Source organism: Ananas comosus, linkage group 12, assembly GCF_001540865.1.
Source record: "Ananas comosus cultivar F153 linkage group 12, ASM154086v1, whole genome shotgun sequence".
NCBI classification, from domain to species: Eukaryota; Viridiplantae; Streptophyta; class Magnoliopsida; order Poales; family Bromeliaceae; genus Ananas; species Ananas comosus.
In genome coordinates, this window is record NC_033632.1 from 5,530,418 (window position 1) to 5,552,392 (window position 21,975).

The window sequence follows — 21,975 nt, forward strand, 5'->3', positions numbered from 1 at the left end:
ATAAAGGTAAATTTTATTTTTTAATTTAAAATTTTATATTTGAATTTTTTAATTAAATTTCAGCTTCAAATAGTCAATTTAAGATTTTAAATTTCCAATTTTTAAATTTAAAATTTGCAGTTTTAAATTTTAAATTTTAAAAATTTGCAATTTGTTAAATAATATATTTTGGATCTTACATGTAAAATTTAGATCTAAATTTTCAATTTAATTTTGATTTTGCAAAATTAATTAATTGTATTTAAAAAAAGTAAAAGTGAAAGGAGCAAAAATCTGAAAAATTAAAGTAGAGGGCGCTATTTCGGAACAGCCTGTTCATTCGTTCATTTTTTTTTTTTGATAGAAAGGTTAATTAAAAAGGTTAATTGCTTTATTAATTGGTCCCTAATCTTTACAAGCTGTAACGTTTGGTCCCGAATATATTTTTCGTTATTAGATTCTTAACTTTTATATTTTATTACGGTTAGGTTCCAATCATTCAAATTTGTGTTACTTGTATAACTTGTATGTGTGATTAACAACATTGAGCGTTGTATATTTGGATTTGACACAGCTAGGCACAGGCATATAGAAAAGAGATTAGGAATCAAAGTGCTGTGTGTAATAGGTTTTGAATTTATAAATTTTTAGCTTAACCCTTTTTGGCGTGTCATCAATAGCCTTTGATTCTGTTAGGCGTCATTTTCGTGCCCAAAATAGATTTAGGAGGTGTGGCATATGAGATATGCTTTCTTAGGTGCAAACAAATTAATACACCGTCTGTCCAATAGTTGGGGAAGAGGAAGAAAAAGAAAAAGTTAGACCATTTACAAACCTTAGGGTGAGAGGAATGCCCTCATAGCCAGCACAGTAGAAACCGATACAGAGGCTCATTACTAATCGGTAAAATAAATTACTTTGCTCAATATTTTAGATTGTTCATTCTAAAGATTATTGAGAATGATCATCCGCTAATCTCCATCGTCGTAGATTTTAAAAAAAATAATTCGTAAACAGTTTAAAAATTTTATGATATTTTAAATGTCCATCCTTAGGATCGATGTCCGCCCTGTGTGTTGCGCCTCCTCCGGCCGTTGCTCCACTGACAGTGCAGGAGAAGGTGAGAAACTTTTCTTTTTTTAATATGATAAATATTTATTTATTTATTATTTATTTGCTTATTGCAGGTTATAATATCTTATTTTAAGAGAGTTGCTGATAGTATTTTAACGTTGAGTGCGTTTTACTTCGGTGCGTCATATTTTGCATTTTCCTTCTCTATGGAAAGATTACCGACGCTGCGCCAGCCCAACGACGACGATTCGAAGCCATACGATATGTTGCACAGCGTTCAAGCTGCTTCTCTGTATGCCATTGTTATGTGTAGTATTATTGCCGCAACAGTAAAGTCCATTCTCTTACTAGATCACGTACAATTAAAGTTGGTACGTAGTAGAGGATGGAGAGTTTTAATTTGTGGGCATATGATAGTAGCCATACTATGCCTCGGTCTTTCCATCACCCTCGTACTTGTTTCTATTTGGTTGGTTCTACGGGTTACGAGCACTGTGTATTTTCCACCTACTTTAGTTTTTATTGGATTTCTAACTTTTACTGTCATTAATGTTGAACTAGTTGGTGTAATGATTTATGTTATTACTAGGGGGTCTTAGATAGTACATTATCATCTGTACTTGTTATTAAGCATCTTAAAAGGCTATGATATTTTTTATTTTGATTCTCTGTGCCAAGCCATTTGCATAATTAGTCTTATGATGCAGTGAGTTCACTTCTTTTTCTTTTTTTTTTTTGTGTGTACTTTTCAAATTTATAGCTTCGACACTGGAGTAAATTTTATATTTCTAGATAAATTTATTTTTGTAAAAAAAATAAAATAAAAAATGCTATATTTCTCTTAAAAAAATTCTCATAGTATAGTCATCCAATCTTAAAAAATTGTAGGATTAGGTTGTAATAAAGTTAATAAAATCATCAATCAGCTTGATTGATAAAGTTCCTTTTTTTTTTTTACTACTGTCAACTGATTTCAAAAATAAAAAAAAAATCCAAATCCAAAAAAAAAAAAAAAAATTAAAGTCCATGTTGACATTTCTAAAAGGCATGTCGGTGAAAGGGTCTTCATACATTTCCACCAAGAGTTTTTGAGATATTTGTAGTTCCAATTTATCACATCAATTTGAATTAAAAGAATAACACCAGTTCAGAATTAAAATTCTAAAATGCTTAAAGGTATCTAATATAACTTAGCAGGTTATGAATAATGCAAGTTAATGTCAACATAAAGGGGGAGATTTCAAAATGTCCTATACTTGGGGAAGTCTTAATTGGTTTTTTTCTGTTTTTGATTTAAGTGACTTTGTTGATTTAAATTTAAAACTTTATCTAGTTTATTAATGTTAATGATCCCATTAAATTTCATCATTTTAACTAGTTTTAATAAAAAAATATAAAGGCCAATAGCTAATGTGCCAATAAATATATTTATTGTCATGCTTTTCATGTTTTTTAGCACTAGCAAGTTTTGCCAAGAAAGGTATGGAAGGAAGGTTCTGGTGCCCCTAAAAGGGTTTAGGAGGTGGCATAGAATAGGGTATAGAATAGAGCGGAAGAATAAAAGGGGACAAAGAAAGGAAGAAGTGGAAAAGGTGGATTTAAAAAGAAAAGGATTTTTAAATTTTTTTTTGGTAAATCAGTGAATTTTTTAAAAAATATGTTTAGAATTCTTATATATTAAAAAACTTTAAATATAATTTTAAAAGTTTTAAATTAGAACTAAATATATTTATATTAGGAGAAATTATTAAAAACTTGAAATTTAATTTAAAGTTGAATTTATAAATTGGACCCAAGATTAATTGTAAAAGATTTTTTTATAAGTTTATCAATAATATTTGTTCTCTCTTGGAACAGATAATTGACCGTTTTCTCACATATAGGGTTGGAACGGAGGGGTAACTTTTTTAAAAAAAAATAGAAATATAATTTTGAAAGTTTTAAATTAGAACTAAATATATTTTATTATGAGAAATTATTAAAATTTTGAAATTTAAATTAAAATATAATTTATAAATTGGACCCAAGATTAATTGTAAAAAAAAAAATTTAAGTTTGTCAACATTTGCCCTTCTCTCACATCTAGGCCTCCAAAAAATATTGAGTTTCCGGCCGAACTTTTACCCAATTTTTCTGAAAAATTAAGGTACGGCACGGCCCAAGCCCAATGCTCAACACCCATTGAACTTTGTTGAGGCCCACTTTATGCATATGTCATGTTGCTCATATATATTATTATTGCATTAAATTATAACAAAATATCTATTTCTGTATGTTCAAGACTAAAGTTTGATCACATCATTAGTTTATCTTTAAAACATCGATCATCTATGTCCAACTCAATCTCGAAGCCTCATAGTTATCGATAATTAAAAACAAATCCTCATGGCTTTGTTTGGTTCGGGTATAAATAAAAACTAGTTGTTCCAGGAATAGGTATAAGATGAGTATAAGGTGGGTATAAAGTAATTTTGTATTTGTTAAGTATTGAGTTTTAGTCCAGGTATAAGCAAAATAGTTTTGTTGGAGTAAGTGGAAAAAGAAAGATAATGGGTGGTTATAAATATAAAATAATAATATTGCCCTCTTTATTATATTTGAATTAAATTTTTAAATTTTATATTTAAAATTTTAAATTTAAATATATAACTCTTAAATTTCAAAAATATAAAATTAAAATTTGAATTTAAAAATCTCAAATTCGAAAATTTAAAGTTCTACATTTTTAATTTCAAATTTTAAATTTAAGATCAAATCTAAATTAAAAAAAATAAAATATCAAATTTTAAATTTAAAAAATTTAAAAATAATAATTTAAAATTTAAAATTTAAAATTATAAATATTAATTTTAAAATTACAAATTATAAATTTTTAAAATTTAAAATTTAAAATTCAAAATTTAATTTAAATTAAAAAATTAAATTGGGGTGGGAGATAGCAATCCCACCCCATATTTTTTTTTTGTTTGGGTATAAGGGGTGGGATAAACCCTTATCCCACCCTTTATACCCCAACCAATATATGTTGGGAATCTGGTACTCGCCCCGGTACCGGATTTTGAGAATCCGCAACCCGCTCCGATACTGATTCCTGTGGATCAAGTATCGATTGTTGGGATTCCGCAACGGAAGTATCGAATCGACTTTTTACCATAAACCCGTCTCTTCAGTAGAAGCTGATATAATCACAAAAGAGAAAAAAATCAAAACAAAAAATATGCGGATAAAATAAGATTCATTAAATAAGAGAAGATTATACCTGACTCCTCTTCTACGTAGAGTAACTACAACTTGAGACCTCTTTTTGAATCTCTCTTACCTTTCTCTTATCTCTATAAACCCACAAAGAAGACAACTCTTTCTTTTTCTCTCTCACGTGCACTAGGTACGTGCAACTCATGGCCAAGTTTCTCTTTGGTACGGTCCACCAATGGCTTCAAGACACCTCACTGTACCTTCCTCGGAATCTCAACTTGGCCGTACTATACCTTAAACTCTCCACCAATGAAGATATTTATAAAGTTTACATCAAAACGTACCTGAATCCTAATATATTCAGGATTCCTACTCCAATAAATATTTAAAATCTATACTTAGTTTATCTCCAATAGATTTAAATATTTATCCTAATCTAGTTAGATTCATACTCTAATTAATATCTAAATCTTAATTTATCTCCAATAGATTTAAATATTAATTCTAATCCAATTAGGATTCAACTACAAATCTAACCAAATCCTAACATTCTCCACCGTGGTTGGATAGTCTTCAATCGCTGCATCGAGCTCACCATGCAAGCTCCATCTTGAGCTTGTCTCCACTGGATATTGTCACATCGGCCTCTCTGCCTCGAGCAACTGCACCTCCACGAACTTTTGGAACCAAAACCGTCTTCGCTCTCGTTTTAACTGTGCTCCCGTTCATAACGTATAAGTTCTCGCGCTTGTTCGCCTTGCATATGACCCAATCTCGCTTTCGGACTCTCATAGCTCCATCTGAAGCTGAAAAATTACAACCCTTCGAGTCCAACGCCCCTAACAAGATCAAATTTCGCTTCAAACTAGGAACATGTCATACACATGTCAGCATCCTCACGACCCTATCATGCATTCGGATCTTTACCGTGCCGACTCCCAAAACTTTGCACACCGTCCAGTTCCCCATCAAAGCTTTTCCTCCCTTGATTGCTTTATAGGTGGCAAAAGTCTTTCTCCGGGCAGACATGAAAGAAACACACCGAATCGAGCACCCACGCATCATCCGAAATTTTTGTACCTCCGGACGCCGCATATAGCACATCAGAATCGATCGTCTCTGACTCTGTCGCCTGCGCCGTCGCTGATACCATCTCATCCTGATTCACGATAGTTTTCTCCTTCTGTCGCTTTAACTCTTTCATATCATCCTGAAGTTTTCGACAATTGCGCTTGATATGCCCTTTCCTGTGACAGTAAAAGCACTCCACTTCAGATAGCGGCTTCTTCTGTCGATCTCCGATAGCCGATATTGTCGCCTTTTTCTTCGCTCTTACCACCAAAGCAGTATGCCGGCTCTGCATGCTGGACTCCGAAGTCATCATCCATATCTCGTTCGAGAGAAGCGCCGCCGTGACCGCCTCCACGCTTATGGTATCCTTGCCGTAAAATAACGTGGTCATCGGAAGCTCATATGTTGTCGGTAGCGAAGATAATAAAATTAGCCCCTTATCCTCGTCATCCAGATTGACTCCAATACTGGTCAATTGGCCACCACCTTGTTGAACTCGTTCAGATAATCATGTAGCTCACCGTTTCCTACATCCGCAGCGTAAATAGTCGCTGCATCAGATATAACCTGTTCGTCAGGGATTTGGTCATGTACAGATCTTCCAATTTATTCCACAATTTTGTCGGTGTCGTCTCGCGAGCTACATTGTAAAGAACCTCATCTGCTAATAATAGATGAAGTGTACTCAGCGCCTTCCGCTCAATCTTCATCCATACCGCATTCGTGGCCTCCACCGGCTTTGCCTTCTTCCCGTTCAATATCTCGTCCAACTCTTTTTGTATGAGGATCGCCCGTACTTTAATCTGCCATAATCCGAAATTGTTCTTGCCATCGAACTTCTCGATTTCGAATTTTTGTGGCCATCTCCGTCGATCTCTTCTGCAGATCGGTAACCTTAAGCTCTGATACCAAATCTTGGGAATCCGATACTCGCCCCAGTACTGGATTTTGAAAATTCACAATCCGCTCCGATACTGACTGCTGTGGATCCGGTACTAATTGTTGGGATTCCGCAACAGAAGCATCGAATCGGGTTTTTACTATAAACCCGTCTCTTCAGCAACATCTGATACAATCACAAATGAGAGAAAAACCAAAATAAAAAATATGTGGGTAAAATAGAATTCATTAAATAAGAAAAGATTACAACTGACTTCTCTTCTGTGTAGAGTAGCTACAACCCGAGCCCTCCCAGTTCCAACTCTACTCACATTCTTATACTCTTTCATCCTAATAAAAACATTAATACAACATCGCTATCAAGTGGACGTGTTATTCAGCATAAGACTTTGTTCCACTAGAAAATTGGCTCAATAGGAGTGCGCTCAATTAGCTACTGCCTTGTGAAGTAAACGACTCCAATTTGAGCTTCACTTAGCCCATTTGCATTTGGCATCAGCTAAGTTTACAAAACACAATATAAAGAGATAGCAATGTCACGAACCGAGTTCTAACATTACCCAGACTCGCCAACAGATCCGCCATATACACAGGTGGCCATGTGTACACGAAGCGAAAAGAAGTACTTGTAAACAATATAAGAACAACTTCTAGAGTGTAACAGAGCTGCTAAAATAGAAATAAGTAGTCAAATATACATACATGTAATCCAAGGTGTACAACAAAAATCCAAAAGTATAACACTTCACAACTCTCAACAGATAAAATAAAATATAATTGTATGTACATGACTAAAAACATCAACTTACACCAAAATGGTACTTCTCTAGCCGAACAACTGCGGTAAACAGGGATTTAACTCGCGATTCCCTTACCTCGATCAGAAGAAGCAGCAATAATCGATGGTTTTGCAAGAAAAAATGGCAATAATGGGTGTGATAATTACTATAAAATAGAGTAGTCCTCAGTGGGTAATGTCACCGACCCCAATAGCCTACCCACTAAGTCTACAAGGCGAACAATAAAGCTAGTAGGAAAAAGAATAGTAAGATAAGCTAGAAGAAACTCTATAGCTAAAATGTCACTACACTATCACTACCCATGCCATGCTTTCTGTAAAAATATGCATCACTAGCTACGAACAGTCACAACTGACCCCAATCCCAAGGGCCAATTGGCCAGTCCAGCCTATGCCCAAGCTACACCACACACTACCCACGAGGGTGGCCAGTCCAAGTAAAAATGCCCAAACGGGACTGCTGCGATATCAAGGCATGCAAGAAAGCCAGACTCTGGAGCAGCACTCTGGGGGGCGCAACCCCTACCGAGTATAGGAGCGTGCCTCTGTCGAGCTCAAGCAGGCTAACATAGGCTGTAATCACTGCAAATGCTCAAACGGATCGAAGAATCAAAGCTCACGTGCCCTCGGAACAATCTGATGCAAACAGCGAAGATCTATCATGCCCCAGAGCCGGTTTAGAAACCAAAGCTTGTGAGAAATATGCCATTTTTTTTTTTTAAACAGCCCGGCCTACATGACGTACAGACCCACCACAAATACAAATCCCTCTGCCCAAACGGATAGTCTTCTTTGTATTTGTACAGCGTACCGATCAAACAACATCAACAGGATCATAACTCACATCCTACATTCATGAATCCACAAACAATCAATGCGATGTATTTTCATACAGCTAACCATCCTTAGAAATGATATTTACCTTTAAGCACTCCTTAGGCGCTTGATGATACGATGCAAAATACAACAATTATCCTATCAAAAATGCTTCCGACCCGGAAGCTTTCACTATTTAAAACTCTTAGTATTTATCAATCGAAAACCATTCAAACACCCTTCGAAAACTATTTTCCACACAAAAATTCAATTTTTTGAAGACCGACTATCACAAAGGGTAGAAAACGAAATAATATGATTCCATAAACACAAATGCTGAAGATACAGAAAACTCCAAGTACATGCATAATCGAAAATCCAAATTCATTTAAGTCCAAGGTTACCATTCATGCATTAATATTATGATTATCTAATTGAACTATTCGATTGTTTAGTCTACTAAAAGAAGTAAAAAGAAAAGAAATGGGGTAATGACCGCTAATGTGATCTAGCTATGCCATCCTCACTTACAGTGTTGACCCTCACCACCCGACCTACCCGAAAAAATGGTGGGGGATGAGAACATGTAAACAAGTCTTCCCCTCCCAGTGGGTACCACAAGCCGACGAAGATAAGTTGCACACACCGGCAGATGGAAGGGATAAATAGTAGTATTAACAAGTATAACATAGATAATAATAACGAATAGCAACTACCGATAGTCCCAAAAGGAGCTACTACTGTATTTCCGTGCTAGTACTCGAATTAATGGATTAGAGTATATAAAACTTAATTTGGAGTTAAGCTAGAATTATAATTTTATATATTGGACTTGGAATTGATGTAGGAGAAAACTATTGAACCCTACACTGTCATTTCTGAAAATTACCAAATTTAGCTTTAGGAGCTGTGGTTCGTTTGTATTGTCGCTGTTTGTATGCGGTGGATATCCAGATTAGTGTAGGATGAGTTTACGCTCGTGCTGGGATGCTGAGCTTATTTTACATTAGTGTGTAGACTGTTTTGAATTGTCGGTTGCCGTCGCGGTTGGCGGTGGACCCAAATTTTTGTGTTTTGCCTCAGATTGTGCCAAAGGCACGTGAGCTTTGGTTGTTAGACCAGTTAGACCCATTTGTATGAATTATAGCCTGTGAGAGCCTGATTGAGCTCGGTAGAGACACGCTTGCATACTCGGTTGGGTCGCGCCCACGAGTGCCGCTCCGGAGTTTTGCTATGTGCTTTTGCATTGATGTCGTAGTATCTAGTTAGGACTTTGCTCTCCACTGGCAGCCCTCGGGGTGGTGTGCGGTGTAGCTTCGACAGGCGGGACGGGTGCGTTCACAGTCCCTAGTGAGTTTGGGTCAGAGATTGTATTTTTGCTCTATCTACAGATAGCCGGTGTTGGTTAGTGATAGTATAGTGGCATATAACTGTAGGGTTTCCGCTTTCCTTACTATCTTTTACGCACTTTTCTGTAGACTTAGTGGGTAAACCGTTGAGGTCGATAACGGTACCCACTGAGGACTACTCCTTTTTGCAGTAGTTCTCATACCCAGTTGTTGACCCATTTTTGTAGAGGCTTCGTCCGCGGCTGCTGCTGTCGCCGATTCTGATCGTGGAAAGGGAATCGTGAGCTAGATTCGTTCCAGTCTTGCTGCAGTACTAGAGGAGTACCTTCCAGAGGTAGTTTTGGGCTTTCCTTGTACATATGGTCTTGTTGTCTGGGTACTCGCTGGAGCGAGTGGTGTAGTAGACTTTTTGTATTGTATGTACAGGAACCCCTCGAGTCTTTATATATATATATGCTATTTTTAGTTTAGCAGCTCTTTACTTTGTGGTTATAGCTTGATTTTGTTTACAGGTACAGCTATCGCTTCGTATACAGAAAAAATTCTTATGTATACGACGAGTCTGTTTGTGTGTCCGAGGAAACGTGTAATCCGGGGCGTGACACCTAACTTTGGGCTAATCTTGAAAACCGCAAGTTTTATAACTTCATAAATCTTTATTATTGCTTTCCGATATCAAGATGTAGTTATGGTTTCATAACGTGAGATGTAAACGTCGAAGTTTTGGATTTTGATCAATTTTGGTTTTCTCATGATAAATGGATTTTCGATTTGGTTTTAAAATATTATATCAGTTCAAACTTCTCTCTATCTCACCCTGTTGTAGTTGTATTATGTATATGTTGTTGTTGTGGTTGGTTGTGTGGTTGAATATTATAAATTTTACTCCTACGCAGTGCATATATAGGAGAGACTCCATCTGTTTGTACAAAGAAGAGAGTCTATCCATGTGACAGGTTTGTGTACGTTTGAAGCAGGTTTATAATATATATAAAAAAATACATTTTTTTTGTTGCACTTTGTTTTCACTATGAAAGACTTTACAAAAAGGCCTCGTGACATGATAATTTAGAGTCCAATAAAATTCTAATAAAAATGTAGTGGAAAAGACATTTATGATATAATTTATGGATTTATGAGGATGATATTGATATTGAGAATTTTGAAGAGACATTTATGATATGTTTAAAATTGTCTCTATTTTTTTTTGAAAAAATTGATTTAAAAGTTAAATATGATATGTCTTTCTAGTTACTTATCAAACACTTCAAGTTTCTTAAGTAACTTTAAAAGATAAGCTAAATGAGATGTTCATATATCCAAATATAATGATAGCACGTAGACCCAATATCGTCACCCTCAACATTATCTTTCATGCCTAGAATTCATCTCAATCTTGCATATGATGCCTATTGCCTTTTTTTGGGGCATTCAATCGATGCTTTAGCGTTAAGCTGAATGTGGTATTAAATTCTTCCAAAGATTTAGAAAAATTACTACAGAGAGATTAATCGGATGCTACCGGACCATAATCGTAGTCTTATATAAGAAGGTAGTGTCGGCCTAACGGGACCATCATCCTACCTTATGGTGGAAGTAGAGTTTGTTCGAATCACAATCATACCTTGTGTATGCTATGTGTTTGCCTCACTTTAAGTTGAATTGGTTACCTCCTTCCTAATAGTTTGAGCTTTTGAAATTGTAGTCACATGGATGAAGTCGCGAGTCAACTATGAGGAGGGGCCAAAATATATACTAATAAACACTTTAACTTATAAGTAAGATTTTTCCTAATCAAATTTTCAAGGAAAAAATTTACATGATTAGATAATTAATGTACAAAAATATTAGCTCTTTTTTTATTTGCCTTTAACTTTCAATTATTTTATTTGCATTATTCCAATCAAATAGCTTAAGAATTTTACTAAAAACTAACAGTAACTCAGTCAGCCATCTAATTTTTTAGTTTTTTTTGTAAATAAAATTATTATAATCAATAACTATTAGCTAATAGAGATATTAAATTTAACATAATAATTTATTTGTTAAATGAAATAGCTCATTCAAAATAATTAAAAGTTAAGAATGTATTAAACAAAATGTTTAAAGTTGAGGAACTTATTCCAAAATACCTTATAACTAAGAGGTTTTTAATATAGTTTTCACCCATAAAACAAAAAAGAAGAGACAAAAAAAGAATTCAATTTTAGCACCAAAGACTTTTTATAAAATAGGCCAATATATTTTAAAAATTAGTCAAAATTTTATTAACCAGCTTAAGAACTACCTAAGTAAATATTGCAAAGTTGTGGAGGGCCATCACCACTTTGGGTCTATGTATATATTCGTTCTTGGTGATTAACGCAAACAATTCAACAAATAATATCAGAATAGATCACGTGTTTTTTTCTCACATATTTTAATTTGTGTAGGTACTGAAGGAAGCTTTAAGTAAATTAGTTTTTTTTTTTTTTTTTTTTTTTTTTTTTTTTTTTTTTTTTTTTCTAATAGCTCGAGTGATCCAACGAGTAGGTAGAAATTTTGTTGGAGTTGACGTAATGTGACCTATAAAAATTGAGAATTTGGATGAATTAAACCAAGCAATAATTAAAAAAAAATAATTAATTACCAAAGTAAAAAAAAAAGAAAAAAGAAAAAAAGAAAGATCAAAGAGACGAATGGTGCAAGTAATCGAGTAGATATTTACTTTCCGCGGTAGTTGTTGGGATGTTTGACGCTTTCGCGGCACGCGAGCGAAGTGAACACGTGATTCACGAGGGCGCGTCTAAATTTTGATCAAAATATACGTGGCATAGATCTACTGGACCTGGTCTACCACGTCATTTGCGAGCCAAACAATTAATTGAAGGTGAAAATGTATGGGACCCCCTCAACTATATTGCTTTCTGAAAGAGGGCCCTCAACTTTTTTTTCTTCCCAACGGTACCGCTCAACTTCTTCTTTCTTTTCTTTTATTTGAAATTTTGTACTTTGTTAAGTTAAAAATTTATTAAATTTACTAATTTTATTGGCTATTAACTGTAAGTTGATCTAGTTTTATTTTTTAAAAGTGATTAAGTTTATTAAATTTATTGAATCATTAATCAATTTGATAAAATTTCTTAAATTTTTTGACTAAAGTTATCGTTTTATTAGAAAATTAGAAGTTGAGAACGTCTCACTCCAAAAATATATGTTGAACATTTATAATTTCAATATTAATATGTATATATATAAATAATTTAATTTAATATTTAGTATATTACTAGTCGGATTCAATTTTTTAGTTTCGGATACATAATTTTGGTCTTTTATTTGATCCCATTTCAAATTTTAAATTTTCATATTTTGATTGTGTTCAACATGATTTTGGGTTTCAGTTTTTTATTTAGATTTATTTTGTTTTTTATAAAAATGGTCTCAAGTCAAAGTTAAGAAGGGTCAATCCAAAAAAAATTAAGTTGGAGGGTCAATTCACGATATTATATAGTTGAAGGATTTTTGTACATTTTTGCCGAATAATTAGTTTAATAATTAATAATATTCGGAGTTAGTCGTCGTTATCTAATAGCGTGGTCTCGTCGCTCTCCTCTCACAAGGAAAGGGTGAGAGAGAACGAAAGTGCGAAAGAATATCTCCGAGCTCAAAATTAGGGTTTCGTCTTCTCCGTCTCGCTCCTCCGATCTTGGCGCTCTCCCTCAATCGCTAGGGTTTCTTCGATCTCCCTCGCCTCCTCCTTCGAGCCCGGCGATCTCCCTTCGGATCGCTAGCGTTTCTTCGTCGTCTTCGAGCTCCTCCGATCTCGGCGTGCGATCTCCCTTGATCGAATTCGCCTCAGGTAACTCTTCTCCTTCTCAAGATCGAGGGCGTTGGTTTCTTGATCTCGTATGAAGAATTAGGGCTATCATCTGTTTTGATCCGTCGTTTTCTTCCCTTTTGTTGCGGATTGATGCTGTGTTCTTAGAAATTGCGGCTCTTCTTGCAAAAGAAAAAAACAGAAAGAAGCTCTTTTTGTTAGTGATATGGAGATTCCAATAATTTCATCTTTCTTATTTTTAATTCAGCTGGACGAATGAAGGTTGTGGATTCCTGATCTCTTATGAAGAAATTAGGTCATATCACCTGTTTGATCCTTTGTCCTTTTTGTTTTGGTGCGAAAAAAGTAGCTTTCTTGTTACAGTTTTCTCTTTTTTAAACAAAATATTGTTTCTATTTGTTACTGTAGATCTCTGAGTCAGATTCTCTTTCGATCTATTTTGGTTTCTCGATAGTGATTTTGATAAATTTTTTCCGAATTTGTTCACTTTTACATTGTATGGAGATCTTAATAATTTCGTTCGTCTTCTTTCTAATCTAGTTCAACGCACAAAGGTTATGGTTTTCTGATTTCATATAACGAAATTAGGGCGCATCGTCTGTTTGATATGTTGTTCCTTTTTCTTTTGGTACGAAAAGTGGCTATCTTGTTAGCATATTCAGCATTCTTTACATAAAGGATGGCTTTTTTTGGTTTTTGTATATCTCTGGTTTGGATTCTTGCATCTATCTTGGTTTCTTTCTAGTGATTTTTATAAAATATGTGGAATTTATTTAAGCGGACGTCTATGTACCTCCTAATTCTTGTTACCTTTTGGATTTTTTTTTGTTTTTATCACTCTTATGTGAGTCTTATTACTGGATTTTAGGAATCTAGCTGCTACCTGTAAAATTGGAACATTGCATTTGTCATTAGTAAGAAGAAGTTAAGCTTCAAGTCAAGAGAGGGGGGAGCCCCTTTTAGGACATTTCCTTCGAAGGTTGTGATTTCTTGATTTCACATGAAAATGAGGGCATGCTGTATGTCTCATCCGTTTTCCCCTGGCAGAAATAGCTGTATTTGTTACTGTATATCTCTGATCCAGATTCTTTCACCTATTTAATTTGTTGATAGTGATTTTAATTGATATTTGTGGGTTCTTGATTTCATACAAAAATTGTAATCAATATGTAGATGAATATATTAGAAATTGTCTCTTTGAAAGTTGTGTGTCTTGATTTCATACAAAATTTAGGGCACACATTTGTCTGAACCTTTCTTTTCTTCTTTTTCTCTTGCCAAAAATAACTGTTTTTTTTTTTTTGCTGTAGATATCTGATCCAGAGAATTTTATCTATCTATTGGTTTTCTTGGAGATGGTTTTAAACAATCTATGTGCAATAACATATTGGAGAAATCACTTTATTTTTCACATTTATGTAGTTCTTTTAATTATTTTCATCACTCTTACAGTGAAAAATATTTCTGGTTTGTAGGAGTGTTAAACCATACTGCTTGTAACCAAGAAGTGAAGCTTCAGATTGTAAGAGGAAGGAGAGCTTTTAGGCTATCTTCTTTCGGAGCGGATGGCCATGGATGAAGATTGTGCAACTGTAGATGAGTTATATAACGAGCGAATGAGATCATGGTATTTCAGCAGACAAGAGATTGAGAACAACTCTCCTTCAAGAAAAGACGGCATTGATCGAAGGAAGGAATCAGAGCTTCGGATGCTGTACTGTTCATTTATTGGGGATGTTGGCAGGAGACTTAAATTGTATGTGCTTCCTCATCATTGATTCACTTTTAACATGCAATGGGGCAAGTTATGTTGTTTCTTCTGGGAGGAATTTTCTGTTTTATTCATGACTTCTTGTATATACCAGGGGATGTAGATAACATTTTCTTCAATTCTATCTGATGTTCTTTAAGGAGCAATATGTGAAGTTAACAGTCTAAATGGCAGTGGTAATATCTTGGTGCTTAGATTTGCTTTGATATTACTATCTTTGAGAGGTTTTAGAACTTTCAGAAAAAAATTGGGAAGTAATGCATATTCCAGTGATCTGTATTTACTTTTTTCTAGTATATACGTTGGCAAGAAATGAGTTCCTTTTTCCCCACATTGGGGTAACCTATTCATCTTTCTGGTTTCTGCTATGCAACCATCCAGTTGTCCTCTTCTCAGTAGATTGAACGCCACTTTTCGTGCTTATAGGCTTGGTTCCTCTTCTTTTTTTTTTTGGGAAAATAAAGTTGTACATTATTCTTTGTTTTCATCTGCTCAGTGACCGTTTTTTACATTAATAAATTTATACTTTGTCTATCAGCTTTATTCAGATAATCAATTTTCCAATATATGCATTTTTCTTCATCTTTATGAGCTATCCTGTATTGGCTGGATATTGAATGGATTGCTTTTAAGAGCTATTCGTAAGCATACTTTATCATTATGTCGATGATGTCTTATGGGAAGCGAGCATGTCTTCTTTTTTCTTTTTGTACGAGAATGCTAATTGTTCAATTTACCTTGCAGACCTCAGATTTCGATTGCAACGGCAATAATGTTTTGTCATCGCTTCTATCTCCATCAGTCTCACGCAAAAAATGAGTGGCAGGTGTGTAGCATCATACGTTCATTTTTATGTTATTCTCCTGCAATTCTTATACAAAATCCTCATAATTAAATTGATCAAAGGTTTGAATTTGATCTTTGGTTTTGCTGTCGTGGCCAAAATACTAAGTTATCATAGTTTCTTACATTCATTTAGCTTTATTACATGGTTGATGCTGGTCATGTTTCTAGTTTAAATTCTTAAAAGAAATTCATTGAACTGTGGATGTATTGTAAAGATGCTTTCACTTGTTGGTCTCCCTTGGTATGGTCATTCCATAGTTATAGGCACAAAAGGAACTAGAAAACATTTTACGTAGGACCTACAGGTGTTCATTCATGATTGAATAGAATGCTATTATTTGCATCTCATCTTGTCTGTAGAAGGTATAGAGAGAATGGGGTATGTTTGGTTTGTGTTTGTGTATTTTACATGTGCTAATCAATCAAAACTCGAGTGTTTTATGTGCCCAGCAGAGGTAAAGTTATGGAAAAAAAAGTCAAATATTGGGAATTCTTAATTATTTTGATTTTTTTCTCGAAATTTTATTGTGTTTTGTCCCATTTGAGCACTTTTGTTTCATTACTATTTCTTGAGAGAGATAAAACCCATCTCTGATACTTGGCATCAAAGCCAAGGTCTGGAAGGAGACTTTTAGAGCAACTAAACATTTTTTCAACGATAAATTCCAGAGTGGTTGGAACTTGGAAAACAACTAAAAGAATTGGTGCATAAAATTCAAATCACTTTTTATGAGCTGTGGAGGAATCCAAGTTCTAAAAAATAACTGAAGCAAGTATTAACAAGGAGGCATGAGACATGCTTGCCACTCTTTTCATGGAGATGAACTTGTGAAGCAGATTCTCCTTTAAAACGCGATTTTAAAACAATGCATATGGGAAGTACAAATGTTTGCTGAGTGTATGCTTGTATATTTGTCATTGTCAACTAAATAAGGAGAAGAAAAGAACAACTTGGCAATTCTTGAGTTGTAGAGTACATCCTTGCTCACAGATATTTGAACTGATTGTAATTGCCTTAAAAGGGCCAAGAGCGGAAGGGCATTAGGTCCTTCTGTGGCCTACTGGCAAAATCCACCTAGGTTCATACGCAAAGTCATAGGGTATGGTGTAAGTTATTCTTGAGCAAGCCTTGGAGTCAAAGTGAAAACTTCATGAGTGAAGTGATAAGAAGCCGAAGATTAAGCAATGGTGACAAAGGAGATAACACGACAATAAAGGCAGCCGTTGCCAAAACAAGAGACAACATAGGAGGTAAAATGGAGGATGAGGAAATCCCTTAGTAAATGGAAAGGCATCATGGAGGATCCTCGCATGTCCTTTCCAAGCATGACATCCTTTGCTATAATTGCTATATGGCATTATAGTTGGAAATGTTGAAAGGAGATTGGATAGAAGAATATCCATACAAATGGCAGCATGGAAGAAAGTCAACTCATCTACTCATGTGACAAGAAATATACAGAGAATTCAGATGATATATGGTTTCTTTCTGCCTCCCTGCTTTAATTTGGTGAAATGGAGCTTGCAGGGGAACATCAAGTTTGTGGCTCATCCAAAATTCTTCTGAAGGGAAGAGAAAAAAGTCATGATCCATTGAAGAACAACAGAACAGAACAATAACTGTGATGTGTATTTTGTCTCAGAATTGAAGAGCAACATGCGCATCAGGCAACTGCTTGAAAATGGCAATATGATCCACATGATTCAACAGTAGCCTTGAAGTTTGAGAGAGGGTGGTTTCAAAGGTGCAAATGTCAAAGAATCAAAATATTTCTATCAACATGGGGGGGCTGAAAGATTGAGAAATGCTTTTGAGCATATGTGAAGGCGTTGTCAAGGTTGTGTCATTTGTGTCAAGAACACTTGAACTTATGAAGCCTTGACACTATTTTCTTAAAGAATGGTTAATTGACTATTGTTGAGCAATCACCCATAACTAGTACGTGAAGAGTGCATAGTTGGAAAGCAAACTCAACAACCTTTGACGAATGGTAATACACGGCTGACCTTAACATTCTTCTACTCCGCTAGATATCTGTACTCATTCTCACGAATTAGCTTTAGGTTACTAGTATTTTATCGCATTAATAGATACTAACATTAGATAGATATATGTATATTTCGTTTGTAAAAATTCGGCAATCTTTTCTATATCCAAAAAGTTTAAGCTGTCAGCACAATGGGGGAGAGTTACATTTGTAGAATTTGAGATAGTGCAGAGGTGCAGGTTACAGCACAAGTGCTCTAGATTGTTTTACAGCGAAAGCGGCATTTGGCAACAATTTGACTCAACAACAAACGGAGTTGCAGAACAAGATAATAGAAACACTTTAGGCATGGAAAAAGTTATGCTAAACAAGTAAAGCCCATCAGAATCAGAATCATTTGTGGTTTGCTTAATGGAAGTTCAGACCATGAGTGTGGAGGCATATGGTGTCACAATGAGTGCGAAGCAGATATGATCTGAGCATCAAAACAATCTGAGTGTATTTGAGTGAATTCACTGTTCTGAAATATATAAGAAAGAAAAGTTTAGTTAGATGTTCTACACAAGAATGCACATCTATCAGGTAGGCTTAGTGATCAAAAGCCTACAAACTCTATAATCTAGAGGCCGCCGAAGTTGAGATTGGTGGAGATATTTTTTTTGGCAAAGATGCTGCATTCATTAGGTGTCTGCCATGTGAAATGTGCATTTGGAAAGATGTCTTTACAAGGAGGTGGCGATTCATGTGTTTCTTTGCATGAAGAATTGAAAAGGGTAAAATGAAGAGTTAACCACTGGGTTATAATAATACTTTTACATGCTTATAAAAGGAAATTCCAAGGCATGATATGTAGATAGTGCATCTCTAAGTTCTACTGGATTGGCTAGAATAAAAATCATTGCTCAAATAGCTTAAAAGAAATTGTGTCTTTCATTCTTTTGAGTGGCATCTTAATACAACTTTTGTTGTTACGTATATATCAGGCATTTTATTTTTTATTTTGCTCTGCTGAATGATTGCTAGTCCAATCCTTTATTTACTTATATCATACGTAAATATTTTAGTAGTGAATTAAATTACTCTACAGTCACGTCTTTTTTCTGCAATTTGGCTGTAATTTTGCAATACTAACTGTAGAATTAGATTTTTTTTTCCCCCTAAAAGTTTACCTTTTCTCTTTTTCTCCTGTCAGATATTGACCCTTTATAGCTGACTATATACGAATTTTGGGTCAGTCAAGGGTTTTCTAGGCTATGAGAGGTTTTGGCATATATCAGGAAAACAAAAACTACATACTTCATTTTGCCGAATTCAAGTTTTCAGCATTTTTGCTTGGAGAATCTATAGAGGGCTGTGACACAACTGGGATTTGAGATTTATTTTAAGCGAACTAAACGAAACCGAAGGATCCATCTTTGTAAATAACGCTTTTCTGTAAGTATTGAAACCTATATCATTATTTGCTTTTCAGTTAATTTATAAGAAAGGCTCCTAGAAATGTTGCTATTTCCACTTTGCCACCCTGTAATATTGAAACCGATATCACTTTACCTCCTTCCGTCACAGTTCCCTCAGCGATATTTATTAGTTTGCTTATAGATTAATGGGGTAAATTGGAGTTCTTAATATTTCAGGGGTGCCAACGTGAATGCAGTGATATCTATTGGATTGTATCTGCATTACTTATCTGCTTGTAATTTTGAACTGTGTACTTGACATTTCAATCCGGATTGTGCTTCTTTTAAAGATCTTATGGATTGAAATTAATTGTTACAGTTATATCTCTTAGAAATTACTTTTCCTATTTTTATTCAATGTTTATTTCTCAATATAATTCATTATTTCCTATATTAATACCCCTGTTTTTGGTTGTCTTCAGACCATTGCAACAGTATGCATATTTCTTGCGGCCAAGGTTGAAGACACCCCCTGTGCATTGGACTCTGTTGTGAGGGTGGCCTATGAAACTATGTATAGACGAGATTCTACTGCTGCTCGAAGAATTTCTCAAAAGGTACTAGAAACTTTTCATTTCTCGTATCATTCAAGGTAATACTGTACAGTGATCTGGTCAATTTACATTTTGGGTTACAGCTTTAAACTTCTGTAATATTTTATTTGAGATAACAGCTTTGTCAGCTGCTAGATTCTAGCTCTAACAAAACCTGCAGTTCCTTCAGCCAAATGTTATATAATGGAATCCACAATTCATTTCAAGGAAAGACTCAGATCAAAACAAACAAACATTTATGTTTTAATTAAAACAGAAAAAGTTTTGAGGGGTCTTTTCCTAACGGCCTATAGTTAAACGGATCTTCGTACTTTCACGCAACTGCAACCGAGTCTTTGAAACTTCTCACATATAGATTTTAGTCCCTGAACATCTCGTTCCATGGCAGGATGTTTTTGAGAAGCAGAAGGCCTTGATCTTGATCGGGGAGAGATTACTACTATCCACTGTACGGTTCGATTTCAACGTGCAGCATCCATACAAGCCGCTTCTTGATGCTTTAAATAAACTCAGGATTACTCGCAAGGATGTTCGACAAGTAGCGTGGAATTTTGTGAATGATTGGTATATTTTAAATTTTAATTTTGTGCTTTTATATTTTTTACTGACCATTCCTTTTCTTTTCTAGCAAATTTAGCCTGTCTTTTAACTTTAGGACTAATTAACCTTCACTATAGTAGAATGATGCCCAATTACGATCAAATCATGCAGTGTAGGGGGGGAATTTGGTCCTGAATATGGGAGTGGACTAAATTCCCAAAGCGAAAAAAATAAGTTCCTTATTTTAAACTGCAAGATTGGTTGTTTCTTTTTGTTTTCTTCCTTGTAAAAAGTCCCTTCTGTTTTATATCCCTTGACCTAACTTTATGATGCTTTGTGTATTTTAGGCTCCGGAGTACACTGTGCCTGCAATATAAGCCCCATTATATAGCGGCAGGGTCACTCTTCCTTGCTGCTAAGTTTCATAATGTCAAACTCCCTTCAGGAAGGGGGTATGCATGGTGGAATGAGTTTGATGTCAACCCTCGGCAGCTAGAAGGTGACTTTTTGCAATTTTTTGGACTACAAAATTGGGTTGATTGCAACTTCACTCCTTGAAGTTTGACTGATTTTCAATTAATGTCCTTAAAGAGTTTCAATTTTTACGATCTAGTCCCAAAAGTTTGTTTGGCGTGACACTTTAAACTCTTTCATGAGTCTAGTTGCCACATTCACATCATCTTTAGAGTTCATTACCAGGAACTAAACGTTGGGACTAAGTTGTGGAAATAATTGCTCTGAGGTTCGAATTGATATCGAAATCAAACATAAGGAATTGGCTGATTAACTCAAACTTCTGGACTAAATTGCTGAAATCAGTGCTCTGAGGTTCTAATTGATATCGAGAGCGAACTTATGTAATGGACTGATTAACCCAAAAAATTGTTGAAGGTAATTTCTTGCTTGATATCATTTTGCAATTTGAACTAGCTTGTATATACAAACATGATGTCTCACTTGGACTCGCGAATCGTCTAACTTTTTGATTGAAAGATGTTGAAATAAAAAATTGTTTTTCCTGCAATTTTAGAGTAGTTCATGAATGCGAATGTCATAATGGTAAATCGAGACTAACAGAATTTTTTCTATTTATGCAGCTGCAATCCGGGAAATGATGGAGCTATATGCTTCCAAGCAAAGATCAGTGGCTACCCCGCATCTTGAGAAGCCAATTGTGGAAGCTCCGGCGGTGGAAAAGCAGCAGATTTCTAGCAGCCCCGATTCGGTTCTCAGTGCACCAGGCTTCTCCACCAGCAGTCCTAGCCACGATTTAAACGGAGAAGAGGGTGGTTCACAAAGAGATTTTGAATGCTCGACAAGTAATGCTGAGGTGGAAAAAGGGCTCAATCAAGTCGACGTTTGCAGAATTAAGGAGCTGATGAAGAAGAGGAAAAGGCAGAGAGAAGTTTATGGGAAAGCCGTTACTTCTGTCGACTGTAATGAAGAAGAAGATGCGTGGATAGAGAGAGAAATTGAAGGCGGCATTATTCTTGGAGCTGAATCTCCTAGGAAGAAGCGAAAGCAGCTATGAAAGAGAGAACAACTCAAATCCATACTGTAGCTATAGAACAGAGCATTGGAATCTATACGAGTTTTCTTTTTTCTTCCTTCCACTCTAATTTAGGCGTGTAATGTCATAAAGGAGGCCACGGCAATTTTCTTGGCACATAGCTATTTAGGTTCATATTCTTTCCCACCAAACTGATAATTTGTAAAATATTTGTCGTAAGTGGTGCATTTAATCTCAGGAATTTACATCATTGTAACATTTTGGGCCATTTCAATGAAATTATTAAGCCCTCTGCTCCTTCTATTTCCA

The 21,975-nt window shown here is 35.1% G+C and overlaps 2 protein-coding genes across 3 annotated transcripts; both read left to right on the plus strand.

Annotated features, from left to right (window-relative positions):
* On the plus strand, positions 436-1,691 carry LOC109718900. The gene is made up of 2 exons (XM_020245373.1): positions 436-1,099; positions 1,167-1,691. Exons 1-2 carry the CDS (start codon positions 1,040-1,042, stop codon positions 1,650-1,652), a joined length of 546 nt encoding a protein of 181 aa, XP_020100962.1. The 5' UTR covers positions 436-1,039; the 3' UTR covers positions 1,653-1,691.
* Positions 12,756-21,975, plus strand: LOC109718415 (cyclin-T1-2-like). 2 transcript variants are annotated; one of them, XM_020244654.1, is made up of 8 exons: positions 12,756-13,021; positions 13,248-13,295; positions 14,476-14,756; positions 15,516-15,597; positions 19,485-19,619; positions 20,005-20,180; positions 20,504-20,655; positions 21,254-21,975. In XM_020244654.1, exons 3-8 carry the CDS (start codon positions 14,566-14,568, stop codon positions 21,685-21,687), a joined length of 1,170 nt encoding a protein of 389 aa, XP_020100243.1. In that variant the 5' UTR covers positions 12,756-13,021; positions 13,248-13,295; positions 14,476-14,565; the 3' UTR covers positions 21,688-21,975. The 2 variants fall into 2 exon arrangements, with proteins under 2 accessions (XP_020100243.1, XP_020100242.1); XM_020244653.1 differs by lacking the exon at positions 13,248-13,295.